We start from the raw sequence: 19816 nt of genomic DNA on the forward strand, positions 1-19816 counted from the left end.
TTACATAGGAAAACTCTTTGAAAACTATGAAATAAGGTACACAGGCAGGGGATTATAAGGATATTGACAATTATGTTATTGGGTGGTGGCAGCAGGATTGCTGAGATTTTAAGCTCAGACAGAACCTCCAGACTGGGCAGAGGTTCTACTCACAAAAATAAGGAATGAGGGCAATCTTTTCTTTTCTTTTCTTTTCTTTTGAGACAGAGTCTTGCTCTGTCGCCCAGGCTGGAGTGCAGTGGTGTAATCTTGGCTCACTGCAACCTCCACCTCCCGGGTTCAAGTGGTTCTCCTGCCTCAGCCTCCAGAGTAGCTGGGATTACAGGTGCGCACCACCACGCCCGGCAAATTTTTGTTTTTTTTTTTTAGTAGAGATGGGATTTCACCATGTTGGCCAGGCTGGTCTCGAACTGATCTCAGGTGATCCGCCCACCTCAGCCTCCCAAAGTGCTGGGATTACAGGTGAGCCAGAGCACCCGGCCCATTTCAATTGTTTTCTAGACACATATAAATATACATGAATTTTAGATAAAGAAGCTTCTGTTGGTTTACACTAGAAGGATGTGTAAAGTCAACAGCAATGCCGTCTGTGAGGTGGAACGTCCGCTGATTGTGATAAACGTAGTGTAGGAGGCTCCCCTAAAGTGCTGGTGGCTAATGGCAATAAAGTCAGTGAAGGAGGCTCTCTGGATGCACTTTGTGAAAGATAAATCACACTGCAGAGAAGCCCAGGATCAGAAACAGTGCTTCTTGCTGGATACTTCTCGGTCCTGGACTGGCTCTCCCCGTGCCTGCTTCCTTCTCTCTCTTCTCTCTCCCCAGGCACTGGACCGTTTTGCTTTCTTCTCGCCTACCTCTGCCCACAGCTTTTGACTCCTATTCTTTTCTCCCTGGTCCTCTGTCTCACAGGCTTTTCCATGTCTTCCTGTTCCAGATACAAGCCTATGGCTTCTTGAGATTTTTTTTTAAAGGGCTCTCCCTGCTGGGAACTCCGGGGAATCACATTTTCCACTTTTGGTTCTTGAACCCCAGGAAAAGTTTGATAAAGGTGTTTCAGGAAGTTCATCCCCTTCCAGGTGGTGATAACATAGTTTCTGTTTAAATTATTTGCAGGCAAGGCATGGTGGTTCACGCCTGTAATCCCAGCAGCCTGTGGGAGGATTGCTTGTGTCCAGGAGTTTAAGACCAGCCTGGGCAACATAGCAAAACCCCATCTCTATTACTAAAATGAAAAAGTTACACATAAATAAATTGTTTATTTTTTATTTATTTATTTATTTATTTATTTATTTTTTTGAGACGGAGTCTTACTCTGTCGCCCAGGCTGGAGTGCAGTGGCGCAATCTCGGCTCACTGCAAGCTCCGCCTCCCGGGTTCACGCCATTCTCCTGCCTCAGCCTCACCGAGTAGCTGGGACTACAGGCGCCCGCCACCACGCCCGGCTAATTTTTTGTATTTTTAGTAGAGACGGGGTTTCACCGTGGTCTCGATCTCCTGACCTCGTGATCCGCCCGCCTCGGCCTCCCAAAGTGCTGGGATTACAAGCGTGAGCCACTGCGCCTGGCCAAATAAATTGTTTATAAATCAAGCAACTATTAATTACTTAAATATGATTTCCCTTCATATGGAACCATTTGAGAGCCTCCTGTTGTGTACTGAGTGAGAAAGCCCTTGGTAAAGAAGGTGATGTATCTCTCTGGGGTGACCAAATCTGTCTGCATAAAGTCTTCTTGGATGGCCTTTATTTTGCAACACTTCATGAAACAATGATGAGTTATTGATTGGTTATTGAACCAGTGCCAACAATCAATTATCTCGGGAGTTAAAGGGTCTATTGAGGGTAGATAGATATAACTCAAATAAATGAAAACTGTTTGCACTCCTCAAAATGTTGAGAGTAGACCCAGTAACTCCAGAGAGAATTGATTATTGGCATTGGATGAACATACGGTTCGGTTGTGGTGTTGATTATCCTGTAATCCTCACAGAATCTTATTGATCCAGGTAGCTTATACTGCACAATTACAGGTAAAAGCCAGGAGCTCTCTATAGTGAAATCACTCATTACCAACTCTATTAACTTAGTTACCACTCTCTTATCATTTGTTAAGACAGTGCATGAAACTGGCAATCCAATCGGGGTAACCCCTTATATATGTAATCACTAGGTTTTTCCTGCCTGGTTTCCCGTATTTTCTGAGTCTGTATGTTCAAAGACTCCAGCTTGGGCACCTTTTAACAAGGGCCACTCTTCTCAGGCTTCCTTGGTTTCTAGCACTAAATACATTTTTTTTTGGTTCAGCTAGATTTAGGCAGCAAAAAATCTCTGGGTCTCAGCACTAGTATACTCTCTGTCTTTAGTTTTTCCAAAATGACCAGTCTCTGGGAGATCTTGAGCAAAATAGCTCAAAGAAGGACAGCATGAGCAAGTGCAGCTCTTCCTCTGTAACCTTCTACAGGAGCGTGTGGAATCACTGCTGCCTCATCAGCCAGAAAAATCCCTGTACAAAGACAGGCCTTTTATGTTTTACTGCAGTTGGTGTCTTCAGCTCTTTTGAAACAGTGTGCCCTCCTTCGCAGAGACCATAGCTACCGAAATGTTACCTTAGCTCTTATGACATTAACTGAAGTCCATGCTATGTCTCGAGGTTTCTGAGCCACACAGAAGCAACGCTATCTAGGGGGCCATATTTTTCCAGGATGACTCTAGAGAAGAAGACTCTTCATCTTCCTCAGGACTGTTGACTTCCTGGTTTGATTGCTGTCTTCGTAAACTCTTTACGCAGTTCTGAAACCACATGAGAATTTACAAGCCATCAGCTAAAGCCATACTGAATCTGTAAGAATCAATTGCTTTGCTCTCCCTTGATTCTGCATTCAGAACGGAATAGAACAGGGAAGTTCCAGCAGCCTCCTTGTTTGATTGCCTGATGCCCTGTCCTCTACTCCTATCTCCAGTGTTCTAGGTATCTGATTTCAGTATGCCATCCCCAGAGAGAATCTATTATATTGATTCAGCATGGACAAGTATCTATAGGTCTATTCTTCCAGCTGGGCTAAGATCTCAGAGCTACTAGAAACTTCAGGGGGATCACTAACAGGATCTTGAATTCATTTCCGTTTTTCCAGAATAATCATCCTCAGTCTGATTGTTTTTCCTTCAACATCAACTCATAAAACCTTTTGGCTCTGAATCTAATTTCCCAAGAAGAAACTGGCCATGTGTTATAGGTTCTCTAGAACCAGAATCTTCTGAACCTAAGCCCTAAAAAGCTTAATAATGCTCATAGACTTCGTTACTGAAGCAGATGTGAGTGGATCTAGTTCTCTCAGTTGTAGTCTCTGTACACACACTGATATGAAATGCACGGTTTCAACAACCTTCAGCGCATACTCTGAGGATCTAACCCTTCCCTCATTTCCAGGTTCCTACTTTCCTCTGCCTACTCTCTGTCTTAAGACACATGAACTGTTTGGCATCCAACTTGGAATGACCCAATAACATTCACCAGAATATGTGGTGGGATAGCAGCAAAGATAATGGAAGGAGGAATTGCCCAAAGAGGAGGGACTGTCAGGGGAGGGATTGGGGGTGGAAGACATCCCCAGATTTCTAGAGAAGCATCCTTAATGCTTCTCTTCAGAGCTATCCAGCTTAGGAAGGAGCGGTTGACTTTTGAGTGTCAAAAAAAAGTGTATATATAATAGTTCCTTTATGTGTTCAACTAGTATAGACACATAAAGGAACTGTGTACACTTGCTGGCAGACACACCCCAGCCCTCCGATATTCTTTGTCAACAAGTTGAGGGAAGGGATCCCATTCCTTCCCAGGGAGAGTGCTGTTGGAAAAGGACAACTGTGTTCCATCACATATCACATATTAGGGGCAGGGAAGAAGCTCAGTAGCATACGATGGCCTGTATGGCAATCACCTGGGAAAGGAGATGTACAAAGTTTCCGACTGAAGTCAGCACTGGTGACTTCTTACTGCCCTGAGCTGGGCAGGTCTTCCAGCAGTTCAAAAGAAAGCACAAGAATATTCAGTCTGTACTGTAAACATAGGAGTGGATAAAATTTGGTTATTACCCAAGCTCATGATGTTAATGATTAATAATAATTATTAGTCATACTTCTTCAATAACAATACATTTATGCCCCACCTATATCTAAAAGGGATCAGAGCTTATGTTAAAAAGTGCAGATACAGTAAAGTATCGCCTGCTAGAACTACAATTAAAAACGACTTAGCAAAACAAGTGGGAAAAGGTTAGAAGAGGAAAAAAACGTGTACCAGAACACTCAAGATTAAACAAGAGTACTGAAAATGATAACAAAGCCTGAGGTTCCTAGTGGCCAAAGCAAAGAAGAAAACACAAATAGGTTTCATAGTTCTCATTGCTGAGTAAGAAAAAAGCATACCAGTTAATAAGGAGGTGCTAACTCTGGGAACAACTGGCCTTGTTGGTTTTTATATAAGGAGCATGGAATATCATAAAGGATAAAAGCAATGTTAAAAATTGGAGCTTCTGGCAGGGCACGGTGGCTCACGCCTGTAATCCTAGCACTTTGGGAGGCCAAGGAGGGCAGATTACCTGAACTCAGGAGTTCGAGACCAGCCTGGGCAACATGAAACCTGGGCAACAGGAAACGTGAAACCCTGTCTCTACTAAAAATACAAAAAATTAGTTGGGAGGAATGGCCCATGCCTGTAGTCCCAGCTCCTTGAGAGGCTGAGGCAGGAGAATTGCTTGAACCTGGGAGGTAGAGGCTGCAGTGAGCCGAGATTGCGCCACTGCACTCCAGCCTGAGCAACAGAGTGAGACTCTGTCTCCAAAAAAATAAAAAATAAAAATTGGAGCTACTTTTCATTTGACTCTTTTTAATATCTGTCTTCCTTAAAATTCATATTAAATATTCATTTTATAAGGGCAATTTTAGGAGTGAGAAGTGTGTGTGTGCGTGTGTGCCTGCACACACATATATAAATGTATGTGTGTGTATATAATATACATTTTTCATGGTATTTTAGAGATCTTGCTTTACCCAGAAATAAACCTTGAAGGGCCTGAGGACTTAATGATAGGCATGTTTTTAGAATATCATCATCAGTTGACTTGCTCAGCAAGCCCCTTTTAATATAGGATAAAAAGGTATTTTAATTAATGTAGGTTTTGGCATCCATTGCCCTCTTTTTGCTTTTGTTGTTGTTGTTGTTGTTGTTTGTTTGTTGTTTGAGACAGAGTCCTGTTCTGTCACCCACACTGGAGTGTGGTGGTGCGTACACAGCTCATTGCAGCCTCAGCCTCCTGGGCTCAAGCACCCTCCTGCCTCAGCCTACCTGAGTAGCTGGGGCTACAGATGTGTGCCACCACATCCAGCTAATTTTTTCTCTTTTTGTAGTAATGTTGCCCAGGGTGGTCTCGAACTCCTGTACTCAAGCAATCCTCCCGCCTTGGCCTCCTACATTTCTGAGATTACAGGTGTGAGCCACTGCACTAGGCTCGCTGCCCTCTTTTCTAGCTCTCTTTTCCTCAGAAATAGTGCAACCTTTTTGGAAATGTTATGGTTGCCATATAAATAAGGACCATGTTACAATGAAGGACAACCCAACGAAAACTGGCTTAAACCATAATGGGATTTATTGTTTGGGTAATGGGATTTATTGCAGGGTTCAGTACTGATCAAGCTAGTGGCTTAATGACATTGTCAAGGATCTATCTGTTTCTATTACTCCGTTTTGCCAGGGGCACAATCAGTTTCATCCTAAGGCTGACTCTTCTGGGGCTTTCTCATTCACATCTAGTAGAAAAGAGAAGATCCCCAAAGTTCCTGAAATCTCTCTTTATGACTCCTTGGCCTGAAATGGGTTACAAGGTCATCCCTGAACCTGTAATTGTGCTAAGGGAAGAGTCTTTGCAGATTTGCTCTGGCCTGAACTGCTTGTACAAGTCCTATAGCCAGGGTTGGATTTAGCTTCTGCCAACATATGTGAGATGATCCGGAGAGGTGTGATACCTCAAATAAAATCATGGCATTAGCCAAGAGAGGAGGGAACAGGTCTTAATGAAGCAATAGCAAAGTCAGTACAGCATCCAGCACCTGCAAACTTCAGCCTGTAGCTTGGAAACATACAGACGAAAAAATTTTTAATGATTTTATAATTTTTATATTGTTTTACTATTATTGTAGTATAAGAATATCCATGAGAATGAAAAGAAAGAAAATCCAGCTATTAAACCACTGGTTTTTAAAAAGTCAGTTTTTCCTTCAAGTTTTTACACTTAGTGTTTTTAAAATAATTTTCATTGTATGGATACAATCATTGTATGGATACAGTTTTGCATTTTTTGTTACTATTTCAATGACTGTATCATATTCCATTAAGTGACTCAGTGATCTCATAATTTACTTAATAATTGTCTCTAAGATTTTTAGGTCGTTTGCACTTTTTTTGATGTTATAAATAACCCAGGTATCATTTTTGTGCATGTGACTTTTTCCTTCCTTGGGACTTATCTGTGTCAGAATATGGTTCCTGATACCGATTTAGATACTGTTACTCATTTTACACGAGAATGGAGCTTCTTTCAAGACGGTGATCTTTTGAGTTTAACAAGTGCTTTTGCAATTCACCTTCAGACTCAGATATTAAACTCTCAAAACAGAGTTTGCTTATAAGGACATCTTATAGACTTGCACAATCCTAACTATTCGGAAGGAATTTTGAAAGGAGAGTCAGAATCCTTAATCAGAAGGATTTAGGGTGTTAGGGTGATAGCATGATATATTAGTGTAGTGTAGAACAGTGGTTAAATTACGGCTTTTGGAGTAAGGCAGACTTGAGTTTGAATCCAAGTTATATTAATACTTGCTTGCTATATTATCTTTTGACAAGTTATTTAATATCATTCTGGGGCCTGGCGCAGTGGCTCATGCCTGTAATCCCCGCACTTTGGGAGGCCAAGGCGGGTGGATCACCTGAGGTCAGGAGTTCGAGACTAGCCTGGTCAACAGGGTGAAGCCCCATCTCTACTAAAAATACAAAAATTAGCTGGGTGTAGTGGTGCATGCCTGTAATCCTAGCTACTTGTGAGGCTGAGGCAGGAGAATTGCTTAAACCCAGGAGGCAGAGGTTGCAGTGAGCCGAGATGGTGTCATTGCATTCCAGCCTGGGCAACAAGAGAGAGACTCCATCTCAAAAAAAAAAAAAAAAAAAAAAAAGCAACATTCTAAATCTGAGTTATCTGTATAAAATGGAGATGGTATTCCTATTTTATTGGTATTTTTCGGGATCCTGGGAGAAAATGTATATAAAGCCTGGTGAATAATGTATCAGTAATGGTGGTTGTTGTTACTATTGAGCAATTGTGAATTTGATCTGAGGACAAGATTAAGAAGCATGATATAGTGTGTGCAGAAGAATTTCTGTCCAAGAAAAAAAAATCAGATACTCTCTATATTTGACATGAAACCATCACCTAGTCTCTGAAACCCCTTCGCACATTCTCATGTAGCTATCATCCAGTCTCCAAAGAGTTCCTGGAATGAGCCCATTTCTGCCTCAAAATGGTAGTGACGTACTGGCATTTGACATACTGAGTCAAATCCTGACTCATTCCACCCTCTGGTCTAGTGTCACCTTATGAAATACAAAGGGCAATTCCACTCTTTCACTGTATCTTACAGGAAGGAGCTGGGAAGGCCAGCCCTAGAACCCCCTCCATGTGAGCCTCAGATGATCCTCAGCTGACAATCCTTTGCTGACACTCCCAGTGGTGAAAAGGATGTTTGTGAAGTGGCCCATTTCATAATTGAAAGCACTAGTGGTGAAGGACTGCCTTTTATGTAGCTAAAGTTTCTCCCCTATAACTTTTTATTTTTATTTTTTGAGACAGGGTCTCACTCTGTTGCCCAGGCTGGAATGCAGTGTTACGATCCCTGCTTACTGCAACCTCAACCTCCAGGGCTCAAGCGATCCTCCCACCTTAGCCTCCCAAGTAGCTGGGATCACAGGTGCCCACCACCATGCCTGGCTAATTTTAAAAATTTTGTGTAGAGACAAGGTCTCCCAGTTTTGCCCATGCTGCTCTATGAATTCCTGAGCTCAAGTGATCCTCAAACCCTGGCCTCCTAAAGTGTTGGGATGAGCCACTGGACCTGGCCACCCTCTGTAACGTCTATTAATTCTGGGAGTGATACACAATCGGTCTACTATGGAGGCAGACAGATTTGCATTTTAATCCTGGCTCCATTAGTTGTTTTTCTTGGGCAAGTTACTTAAACTCTCCAAAACTGGAAAGCATGGATAATATTGGCACCCACCGCACAAGGCTATTGTAGGATTAAATGAAATAAGCATGTCAAGCACTTAACACAGGACACGTAATAGGTGTTTTGAGGCAATAGGTGTCTAGTCTTGTCCTTTCTTTCTCCTGATTTGGAGAAGGGTGATGATGAAATGGACAGGTTGAGCCTCTGTCAGATTCGGAAATCTTTGAACCAGGTGTTCCAGTTAAACAGGCTGGTTCTTGACTGTAGAGTCAAACTACTATACTTATCACCTGAAGAGAATAGGAACTAGTGGGGATGTAGGGGGAGGGAAACACCAGGAAAGATCATCAAGTTTTTTGTTTTGTTTCTCTCTTTCTTTCTTCTTTTCTTTTTTCTTTCTTTCTCTTTCTTCTTTCTTTCTTTCTTTCTTTCTTTCTCTTTCTTTTCTTTTTTTTTTTTTTTTTTTGACAGGGTCTCACTCTCTCGCCCAGGCTGGAGGGCAGTGGCACGATCATGACTCACTGCATCCTTGATCTCCTAAGGCTCAGGTGATCTTCCTGCCTCAGTCCCCCGAGTAGCTGGGACTACAGGTGTGTGCCAATACACCCAATTTTTGTATTTTCAGTAGAGAAAGAGTTTCGCCATGTTACCTGGGCTAGTGTCGAACTCCTGTCTCAAGTAGTCCACTCACCTTGGCCTCTCAAAGTGCTGGGATTACAGGCGTGAGGCATCGCGCCTGACCCATCAAGTTGTTTTCAGTTTTCTTCTGCAATAATGCACCTGAGGGATGTGATCCCCTTACATGACTACCAGTGGTTCATGTGAACTCAGTGATTTTCCCCTAGAGTGGGAAGCAGGTGTCCTAAGTGGTCTGTGTGGTTTGTAAAAGCATCTTGCAATCCCTGGGGAGTTCTGAGAGCCCTCTGGAAGCTTTTTTCTCTTTTCTACTCTCTATCTTGAGAATCACCAAAATAGATACTGGGAAACCCACTACCTTCTTGACATTTCTACTGAAATGTCAATAGAACATTTCAATAGAAGTTTTTGTATTTTCAGTAGAGACAGGGGTTTCACCATGTTGACCAGGCTGGTCTTGAACTCCTGACCTCAAATGATCCACCTGCCTTGGCCTCCCAAAGTGCTGGGATTACAGGTGTGCGCCACCACACCCGGCCAAGTGAATCAATTTCAAACTGAGTAAAGCATTATTACTCCATATTTGACCCATCACAGCAATGTCATGGGTCATTCTATTGAAGACAAGTAGGACTGATTGCTTGTCTGATTGCAATAGGTCAAGGCAGCAGTTCTCAAAGTGTGGTCCCATGACCATGAGTATCACTTTGGAACTTATGAGAAATGCAAGTTGAGCCCCACCTAAACCTACAGCAATCCATGTTTTTTAGGGGTTGGTTTGTTTTTGGTTTTGTTTTTTGAGATGATCTTGGCTCACTGCAACCTTGACCTCTCACCTCTCACCGAGCAGGTGGGACCCCAGGTGCACACCACCATACCCGGCTAATTTATGTATTTTTTTTTGTAGAAACAGGATCTTGCCATGTTGCCCAGGCTGGTATTGAACCCCTGGACTCAAGTGATCCACCTGCGTCAGCCTCTCAAAGTGCTGGGATTACAAGAGTGAGCCCTGTACTTGGCCAGCAGTTTGTGTTTTAACAAGCCTTCCAGGTGATTCTGATGCATGCTAAAGTTTGCTTATCATTGGTGGGTTAAGAAAAGGGGAGAGACACAGGAGCCAAATCATCACCCCATGAACAACCCTGGGCTTCCTCTGCCCTGCTTTTAGATTCAGATTCCCGCAGCCTCCATGCCTGATGCCCATCTGATGCTCTCAATGGATGACTTATTAGAGAGAATGAGTTCTGCTAGCACCATTTCTACCCTCATGCTGTGTAGGGAGGGGTTCCTGGTAAACTGTGCTTGCTTGCTAGGTCAGTCAAGGACTGGCTTTATTTCTGTTACCCAAGACTTGTATGAATGTATTGCTCTCTTTGGACTAAGGAATATTCCAGCCTCTTTCCAACATTTACTAAATATAAGTTGTCCTTCACTATTTTGATGACATTGCTGTGATGGGTCAAATATGGAGTAATAATGCTTTACTCAGTTTGAAATTGATTCACTTGGCTGGGTGTGGTGGCACATGCCTGTAATCCCAGCACTTTGGGAGGCCAAGGCAGGTGGATCATTTGAGGTCAGGAGTTTGAGACCAGCCTGGTCAACATGGTGAAACCCCTGCTCTACTGAAAATACAAAAAATTAGCCAGGCGTGGTGCCGGGCACCCATAATCCTAGCTACTCGGGAGCCTGAGGCAGGAGAATAGCTTGAACCCGGGAGGCAGAGGTTGCAGTGAGCTGAGATCACACCACTGCACTCCAGCCTGGGTGACAGTGCAAGACTCCATCTCAAAAGAAAAGAAAAGAAAAGAAAATGATTCACTTATTTCATTTCTACCCTTTATTATAGTATTATAGTTATTTTTAATTTTTCCACTGTTGGTTCAGCCAGCAAACACATATTGGGAACCCACTCAACTACTTGGTGAGTTGCCTAAAAGGTATTATATTCCCAGTTTTACAGATGAGAAAGCTCAAACTCAGAGCCCAAGTCTATACTGTAAGTGGCAGAGCTTGGATTTGAACCTAGATCTGTCTGGCTCCAGTGCTCATGCTAATTCTGCTACATCAAGTTCATTCTGGGAAATGTCTTCCTCAAGAGAACTTTTTAAGGATAGAAACCATGACACTGCTGGTCATGGTGGCTCACGCCTATGGTTCCAACACTTTGGGAGGCTAACAGCAGAGGACAGCTTGAGCCTAGGAGTTCAGGACCAGCCTGGGCAACATAGTGAGATCTTGTCTCTACAAAAAATAAAAAAAGGGGTGGCACGCACTTGTGATCCCAGCTACTCAGGAGGCTGAGATGGGAGGATCACTTGACCCCAGGAGGTTGAGGCTGCAGTGAGCTATGATAGTGCCACCCCACTCCAGCCTGGGCAACACAGCAAGACCCTGTCTCAAAAAAAGGAAAAGAAAAGATAAAGATAAAAGAAACCATGACACCTAGCAAGGTATTTTATACATTGTAGAATTTGAATAATGTTCATTTAATGAATATAAAATGTGTTTTTGAATAATTCAGGTTGATAGGCTGATAATATGGGCTACTAACTATGAACATTGGAGGTATTAGAAATACTCAGTTTGGGTTTCATAAAATGGTGGGAAAGTACCCCTCATCTCATGGGATGGAGTACAAAATTCACAGATGTAAGAATTAATGAGGGAGAAAGAGTGTTTGTATGGGGAGAGAATGTTGAATAGGTACTAAACCAAATTTAGATTCTAATTCAGAAAATTTTTAAGGTTGCTTCTTGGTCTTTTCTGTACCTATGCCCTTCAATTTAAAAAGTTACAAATAGTGAATACTGAATTTCTGCCTGTCAATAGGCATCTTACCAGGTGAAGTCATTTTTCTCAGAAGATGTAGTATTTGCTGCCTCGTATAATAATCAGAGATATTATGCATCCATAAATAGTTGACAGGCCATTCAGAGCAATGTTAATTCTCTGAATTGGAAAAGAGGAAAAGCTGTAGCAATGAGTACCACCTAGTGGCTACTCAGAAGATGTGACAATTTAGCCAACCTAGTTCATTAGGAAAGGTTCAGCTTGCTATCAGTTTTAACTGTGATGGGCTTTCCACACACAGAAGTTTGATTTCCAGCGGGACCCCATTTTCCAGATCCAGAAGAATTGAGTCCAAATAACTAATGACAAGTAATCACAGATTCGAGTTAGAAGTAAAGCCATATCTTGGACTTAACAGTGTGGAATGGGGAAATGTGAATAATAATGTTTCCTTCTTTGCTGTTTTTCCCCCCTGAAAAAGTATAATGTTAGCGCCCGATCTGTGATCATTCCCCTTCCAGATGAGGAAGTGGGAGAAAATATGGCCCAAGATCTGAAAAGGAAAATTCTTAAAGGGAATTGCTCATAAGAGGCTGACAAATTCTACTTCTAAAATGTTTGATGTGGGCTGGGCACGGTGGCTCATGCCTGTAATCCCAGCACTTTGGGAGGCCGAGGTGGGCAGATCACCTGAGGTCGGTGGTTCGAGACCAACATGGAGAAACCCCGTCTCTACTAAAAATATAAAATTGGCCAGGCGTCGTGCTGCATGCCTGTAATCCCAGCTACTCAGGAGGCTGAGCCAGGAGAATTGCTTGAACCCAGGAGGTGGAGGTTGCAGTGAGCTGAGATCGTGCCATTGCACTGCAGCCTGGACAACAAGAGTGAAACTCCATCTCAAAAAAAAAAAAGTTTGATGTAATTACAGACTTACAGAAAATTTGCAAGGAAAAGACAAAGAATTCTTGATACACTGCATATATTTCACTCAGTTTTCCCATATATGAACATGTTACCATGCTTGCTTCTCCTTTCTCATTCTCTCTCTTTTCCCCATCCTCCACACACATGTGCGTGCGCACACACACAAACACACACACACAAGTTTGAGAGTAAATTATAGACATAATGCCCTTTTGTTCCTAAGTACTTCAATACGTATTTTTTAAAAACAAGGATATTATCAAAGCCAGAAATTTATCAGCAATCCAGTACTATCATCTAATGAACAGACCTTATTACAATTTCACCAATTATTCCACTAACAGCCTTTATAGCAAAAGGAAAAAAATTATGGTCCAGGATTAGTTTTCAATTTTTTCTTTTTTTACTTTAGAACATTTACATCAAGTCAAATTTCTTTAGTCTCGCTTAACCTGGAACAATTTTTTTTTTTTGAGACAGAGTCTCACTTTGTCACCCAGTAGTGTGATCTTGGTTCATTGCAACCTCTGCCTCGTGGGCTTAAGTGATCCTCCTGCCTCAGCGTCCCAAGTAGCTGGGACTACAGGCATGCAACACCATGCCCGGGTAATTTTTGTATTTTTTTTTTGTAGAGATGGGGTTTGGCTATATTGCCCAGGCTAGTCTCGAACTCCTGAGCTCAAGTGATCCACCCACCTCCACCACCCATAGTGCTAGGATTACATGTGTGAGCTACAGCACCTGGCCAAACCTGGAACAATTCTTTAGTTTTTCTTTGCCTTTTATTACCTGGCCAAAAAACCTGAGTAACAAAATAAATAATAAATTATAACCCATAGGGAAAAAAAGCTGCCAAGAATCCATAGGTTCAAATTGATATATGTGTGTGTGTGTGTATCTATCATCTATCTATCTATCATCTATCTATCTATCATCTATCTATCTATCTATCTATCATCTATCTATCTGTCTGTCTATTTATCTATCTATCTATCTGCATGAATACATGAATTAGGAATAAGGGAAAGCTCTTCTGAAGAGAATGTCAACTAATAAATGGAGAAGGAATTGTGGAATTTAAAAAAATCGCCATTTGAGGCTGGTGCATTGGTTCATGCCTATAATCCCAGCACTTTGGGAGGCCAAAGTGGGCGGATCACCTGAGGTCAGGAGTTGAAGACCAGCCTGACCAACATGGAGAAACCCCGTCTCTACTAAAAATAGAAAATTAGCTGAGCGTGGTGGCGCATGCCTGTAATCCCAGCTACTTGGGAGGCTGAGGCAGGAGAATCACTTGAACCCAGGAGGTGGAGTGTTGCAGGAAGTCAGGGACCCCGAACGGAAGGACCTGCTGAAGCCGTGACAGAAGAACATAAATTGTGAAGATTTCATGGACATTTATCACTTCCCCAGTCAATACCCTTATAATTTCCTATGCCTGTCTTTACTTTAATCTCTTAATCCCGTCATCTTCGTAAACTGAGGATGTATGTTGCCTGAGGACCTTGTGATGATTGTGTTAACTGCACAAATTGTTTGTAAAGCATGTGTGTTTGAACAATATGAAATCTGGGCACCTTGAGAACAGGATAACAGTGATTTTCAGGGAACAAGGGAGATAACTTTAAAGTCTGGCTTCCTGTGGACCAGGCAGGACAGAGCCATATTTCTCTTATTACCGAAAACGGGTAAGATAAATATTGCTGAATTATTTCCCCAGTAAGGAATATTAATAATTAACAGCCCTGGGAAAAGAATGCATTCCCAGGGGGGCCTCTAAAATGGCCGCTCTGGTGATGTCTGCCTTATGCAGCTGCAGATAATGGATGAAACACGCCCTGGCCACCTGCAGTGCCCCCAGGCTTGCTAGGATTAGGAAATTCCAGCCTGGCGAATTCTAGTCAGACTGGTTCTCTGCTCTTGAACCCTGTTAAGATGTTTATCAATGACAATGCATGCACAGCAGGACATGGAAGTTCATCAGTGATTCTAGTTTCGCCCTGACCTTGTGATCTCACCTTGACCTTCTGCCTTGTGATCTTTTGTTGCCCTTGAAGCATGTGATCTCTGTGACCCACACCCTATTCATACACTCCCTCCCCTTTGAAAATTGCTAATAAAAACTTGCTGGTTTTACAGCTCAGGGGGCATCACGGAACCTGCCGACATGTGACGTCTCCCCTGGACACCCAGTTTTAAAATTTCTCCTTTCGTACTCTTTCCCTTTATTTCTCAGACTGGCTGACACTTATGGAAATAGAAAAGAACCTACATTGAATTATCAGGGGCAGGTTCCCCCGATAGCAGAGGTTACTGTGAGCCGAGATCGTGCCATTGCACTCCAGCCTGGGCAACAAGAGTGAAAAGAAAATCACCATTTGACAATATTAGTAATAATCAGGCAAAAATCATCAAGGGATGCTAAAACTAGCATTCATTGATGCTAAGTGCAAGTGAATGATTGAGGAGTAACAGAATATTTACACAGTTTGAAAGGGTCTCCCCACAAAAACACATATTAATTACAAAAAGAAAAACAGTAATTTTATGTTGAAGAAACTGGCAGACACCACCTTAACAAAAGATCAAAGTTAATCTCACTAGTAATGAGATGAACAGGCAATATGTAGTTCCTGATATCATGCACTGAGAAAGACACAGTATTGCTTCTATAGTATTCCTCCCCAAAATGCATAACCTGAATTTAAAAATAAGAAAACATTAGGCTAACTTAAATTGAGGGACAATCTATTAAATAAATGGCTTATACTTTTAGAATCCTGCTTTGTAAACAAAACTTAGAGCTCCCTACAGCCCTACCGGCACATGGGACTGGATGGATATGTTAGGGTGTGTGAGGGAGATCAAGTTCTTCAGGGTAAAGGCCAGGTCTTTTTGTTTGTTTTTTTTTAATTTAACTTGCACACAATGTGTGCACAGGGAGAATCACAGGGTGATTGCTCCTAGGTCTTTTTTGGTCTGAGAACACTGAGTCACTCTCTCAGGAGATGACTGTGCCCATCTGATCACACTAGTCATGCCAGCGACAGAGGTGCTGTGCCTACCTGCCACTCCCATGGCTACAGCCACTGACACCAGGGGCCATGAGACCACATCTCTATTGTAAGGTGTTCGACCAAGGCCTTGAACTCTAGAGGGAGTACTCTAGACTTTGGGGGCACTTTCCAAAAGGCATCACTACCTTTTGGAAGTGGACAAAAGGAATCACTACACAGTGCAGAAGGCAGAAATATCTTCGCTCTGGGGAGTAAGAACTGGGAAGTTAAGCTGGTTCAGGAAAAGAAAAGTGTATTTTCATAATGACAATGTAAGAGACAACTACTGAGTGGAGTTCAGTCTTTCTGAGGTGGGTTGGAAGAAGAGGAGGAGACATTGTAGCTACAACCCTTCCCTAATGCATTTCCTGGCTTCTGCATGCCACCATTAGGCTCCTAACCAAGTCTAGGGGATGGGTCCAGATGGGGGATGGGCTTCCATCTTGGAAGCATCTCTGGCTCCAGGGCAATGGGCTTTCCTGTCTCCTCTGGGGGAACGGTGAGAAGCACACAGCCTCTTGGGTTGTTTTCTAGTGACCTATGGAATGACAAGCTCCAGTGCTTATTACTACACCAAAGTGATGTCTGAGCTCTTCTTACATACTCCATCAGACACTGGAGTCTCCTTTCAGGCCATCAGCAGCATGGCAGACTTCTGGGATGTGAGTATAAGATCTTTTCTACCCCTCCCCTCTCTTTCTCAATGGCCTGAGGCCACAGGTCAGACAATGGATCAGACCTTATGCTCGGAAATCAGGTCAGTCAGGGATCAGACTGAGTCAAAGGGCCAGGCTGAATTAATGGGTTAGGCTAGAGTTCAGATGGAGGTGGGTAAGGGATTAATACAGCGATCAGGGAATTAAACCAGAAGTTAGATTAGTATCAGGAGTCACAGGTAAGGCTGAACTTCAAAACGAATTTTAAATAAAGAGTAGGGCCACTTCAGGTCAGACTCTGGTCAAGGTTCATTAGTCAATGGAGGAGTTTTAAAAAGCAGGCCAGGCATGGTGGCTCACACTTGTAATCCCAGCACTTTAGGAGGCTGAGGCAGGCAAATCACCTGAGGTCAGTTGTTCAAGACCAGCCTGGACAACATGGTGAAACGCTGTCTCTACTAAAAATACAAAAATTAGCTGGGCGTAGTGATGCATGCCTGAAATCCCAGCTCCTCGGGAGACTGAGGCAAGAGAATTGCTTGAACCTGGGAGGCAGAGGTTGCAGTGAGCCGAGATTGTGCCACTGCACTCCAGCCTGGGCGACAGAGTGAGACTCCGTCTCAAAAAAAAAAAAAAAAAAAAAAAGCAGACTGGAGACAAGCTAGGGAGTCGGAGGATGAGGGCAAAGGTCATCCTAAGGGTAGGGGGTCAGGAGGAGGCTGGGTAAGGTTCAAGCCAGCTTATGGTTCAGTTTGCCCAGGGCCCACTACTGGACAGTTTGTATTGGACCAAATGGTACAACAACCAGAGCCTGGGCCATGGCTCCCACTCCTTCATCTACTATGAGAACATGCTGCTGGGGGTTACCAGGCTGCGGCAGCTAAAGGTCCGCAATGACTCCTGTGTGGTGCATGAAGACTTCCGGGAGGACATTCTGAGCTGCTATGATGTCTACTCTCCAGATAAAGAAGAACAACTCCCCTTTGGGCCCCTCAATGGCACAGCGTGAGTGAGCCTGTCCTACCAATTTCACAGGGCTTGCCCCTCTAAACCTGACACCATCCCAAGGTCTGGGAACCACTTCCACTGAGGCTTAAAGAGCCTCAAGAACACTTCAGGGGACTTCGGGGGGCATTTCCCTGAATCCCAGCTGTGACTGTTTGGGGACCTTGGTCTGAGTCACTCAGGAACAGAGGAGGTATGTTAGCAAACACAGCCATAGCCTCCAGACTTGTTCCCACACACAGGTCGCAATCACACTTGTCCTACCTTACACATAGTCCTTTCAGGGAAAGCTTCCTTTCTTGCCTAGAGGTTGGTTAGGGGTATACAGAATGGGTGAAATTGAAGAGCCCAACCCTTGAGATTGATACGTGGAGCAGCAAGGGGTCGAGGATGGATGACAAATTAGGGAAGAAGGGGGAAAGGGTGGACAGGACAGAAGAGGGAGGAAGTAAGCACCCAGGGTAGAAAGTTTGGTGGATAGAATAGAGAAACATGGGGTGAAGGAGCCTGATGTGCAAATCACAGAGCGGGACGATCTTTTCCTCCTGGTCCAGGTGCTTCCCTTAGGGGGACTATTCAAGGTGGGCCAAAAGTGGGGCTTGGCTTTGTCATCCAAATCTTTGAGTGACATAGTGAAAAATCAGATTTACATTTGAGTTTCAGTTCTGTCATTTATAGCTGGATTATCTCAGTAACCTCTTTCATAGTTTCCTCTTCTGCAAAATGTGGATAATATTCACTCTCCCTTCTCAAATGGTTGTTAGTATCAAACAGAATAATAAATGATACACTATATATGTATATATCACATATCTCATGTATACACACACACACACACACACACGCACACACACAATATGTAAACCCGTAAAGCCCAGACAATGATAAAGCATTGTCATTGCCTTGGGAGATGAACTTTTGGGCTGGCTCAGCTGGCATTTTCTGTGGCAGGTGGACATACCACTCGCAGGATGAATTGGGGGGCTCCTCCCACTGGGGCAGGCTCACAAGCTACAGCGGAGGTGGCTACTACCTGGACCTTCCAGGATCCCGACAGGGTAGTGCAGAGGCTCTCCGGGACCTTCAGGAAGGGCTGTGGCTGGATAGGGGCACTCGGGTGGTGTTCATCGACTTCTCAGTCTACAATGCCAATATCAATCTTTTCTGTGTCCTGAGGTGAGCCCCCTTTCCCTACTTTATCCCCCTGTCCATGGCTCCTGGTTCCCGTCTCTTGTGCATGAGACCCTTCCCTAAACTCATACCCTGTGGTGGGGGTGGAGAGGAGAGGAAGTGGGAGGGGCTGTCCTAGCCCAGGCTCCACTAGACATCTCCCCCTCCCCCTATAGGCTGGTGGTGGAGTTTCCAGCTACAGGAGGTGCCATCCCATCCTGGCAAATCCGCACAGTCAAGCTGATCCGCTATGTCAGCAACTGGGACTTCTTTATCGTTGGCTGTGAGGTGGTCTTCTGCGTCTTCATCTTCTACTATGTGGTGGAAGAGATCCTGGAGCTCCACATTCACCGGCTTCGCTACCTCAGCAGCATCTGGAACATACTGGACCTGGTGGTCATCTTGGTGAGGGACAGATATCTAGGACTTGGGACATTCTGGGGTGAGGAGGGGGTTCCACCCTAATAGGGGCTCCAGGTTCTTCCTTTTGAAGCCCTAAGCCCTCCTTCTGACTTTTGGTCAAATCGTCGTTTAACAGCTCCCTAAGTGAGAGGGAGATGTTCCCCTCTCTCAGCCCTTGGGAAACCCTGTCTCTCACGTCTCCTCTCCTCCTCACCTGTCATCTGAGCCCTGCTTTTTTTTTTTTAAATGTACTATATTCTGCTCCTCTCTTGTCTTTTGTCTTTATGACCTGTTCTGTGGAAACCCATGCCTTTTGTCTTCTATTCAAATATTCTGCCCCTTCATCTTCATCTCTCTCCTATTAACAAGACACATTCAATTCCTGACCAAAGCTTGGAAGTGGTGGGAGCGGAAGGAAATGACTGGTTCCAGTTCCCTACGGCCCTTTACAGTCTATACATTAATATTTACCACTGTCCCCAAAGTCTTCTCTTGGGCTTTGGAACACTTAAGATGCTCCCCAGTCATCCTACCCAGTTCCATTTGAAACTGAGAGAGTGAACAAGTCAGCAAGGAAGGCTTTTTTCCCACCTGTCTTACCTACCCTGGCTCTCCCTTGGGGCCTCATCTTGGAACTTCCCTTGAGATCCCCTTGCCTTCTCTGACACCCCCATGACCCCTGTGTGACAGCTCTCCATTGCGGCTGTGGGCTTCCACGTATTCCGAACCCTCGAGGTGAATCGGCTCATGGGGAAGCTCCTGCAGCAGCCAAACACGTATGCAGACTTTGAGTTCCTCGCCTTCTGGCAGACACAGTACAACAACATGAATGCTGTCAACCTCTTCTTCGCCTGGATCAAGGTACCTGGGATTCCCACACTCAGCTTTGCTTCAAGGTGCAC

The 19816-nt window shown here is 43.9% G+C and overlaps 1 protein-coding gene across 2 annotated transcripts in view; it reads left to right on the forward strand.

Annotated features, from left to right (window-relative positions):
- PKD2L1 (polycystin 2 like 1, transient receptor potential cation channel) overlaps nucleotides 1-19816 on the forward strand; it is a 40154-nt gene that overhangs the window by 12155 nt on the left and 8183 nt on the right. For both annotated transcript variants that reach the window (XM_030802405.1, XM_030802413.1), the window contains exons 3-7: nucleotides 16216-16343; nucleotides 17089-17342; nucleotides 18294-18518; nucleotides 18689-18917; nucleotides 19605-19775. In XM_030802405.1, the coding sequence (XP_030658265.1) occupies nucleotides 16216-16343; nucleotides 17089-17342; nucleotides 18294-18518; nucleotides 18689-18917; nucleotides 19605-19775 (1007 nt within the window). The remainder of the gene's footprint in view (nucleotides 1-16215; nucleotides 16344-17088; nucleotides 17343-18293; nucleotides 18519-18688; nucleotides 18918-19604; nucleotides 19776-19816) is intronic.

Source organism: Nomascus leucogenys, chromosome 3 (assembly GCF_006542625.1).
Source record: "Nomascus leucogenys isolate Asia chromosome 3, Asia_NLE_v1, whole genome shotgun sequence".
In the NCBI taxonomy this organism is placed as follows: domain Eukaryota; kingdom Metazoa; phylum Chordata; class Mammalia; order Primates; family Hylobatidae; genus Nomascus; species Nomascus leucogenys.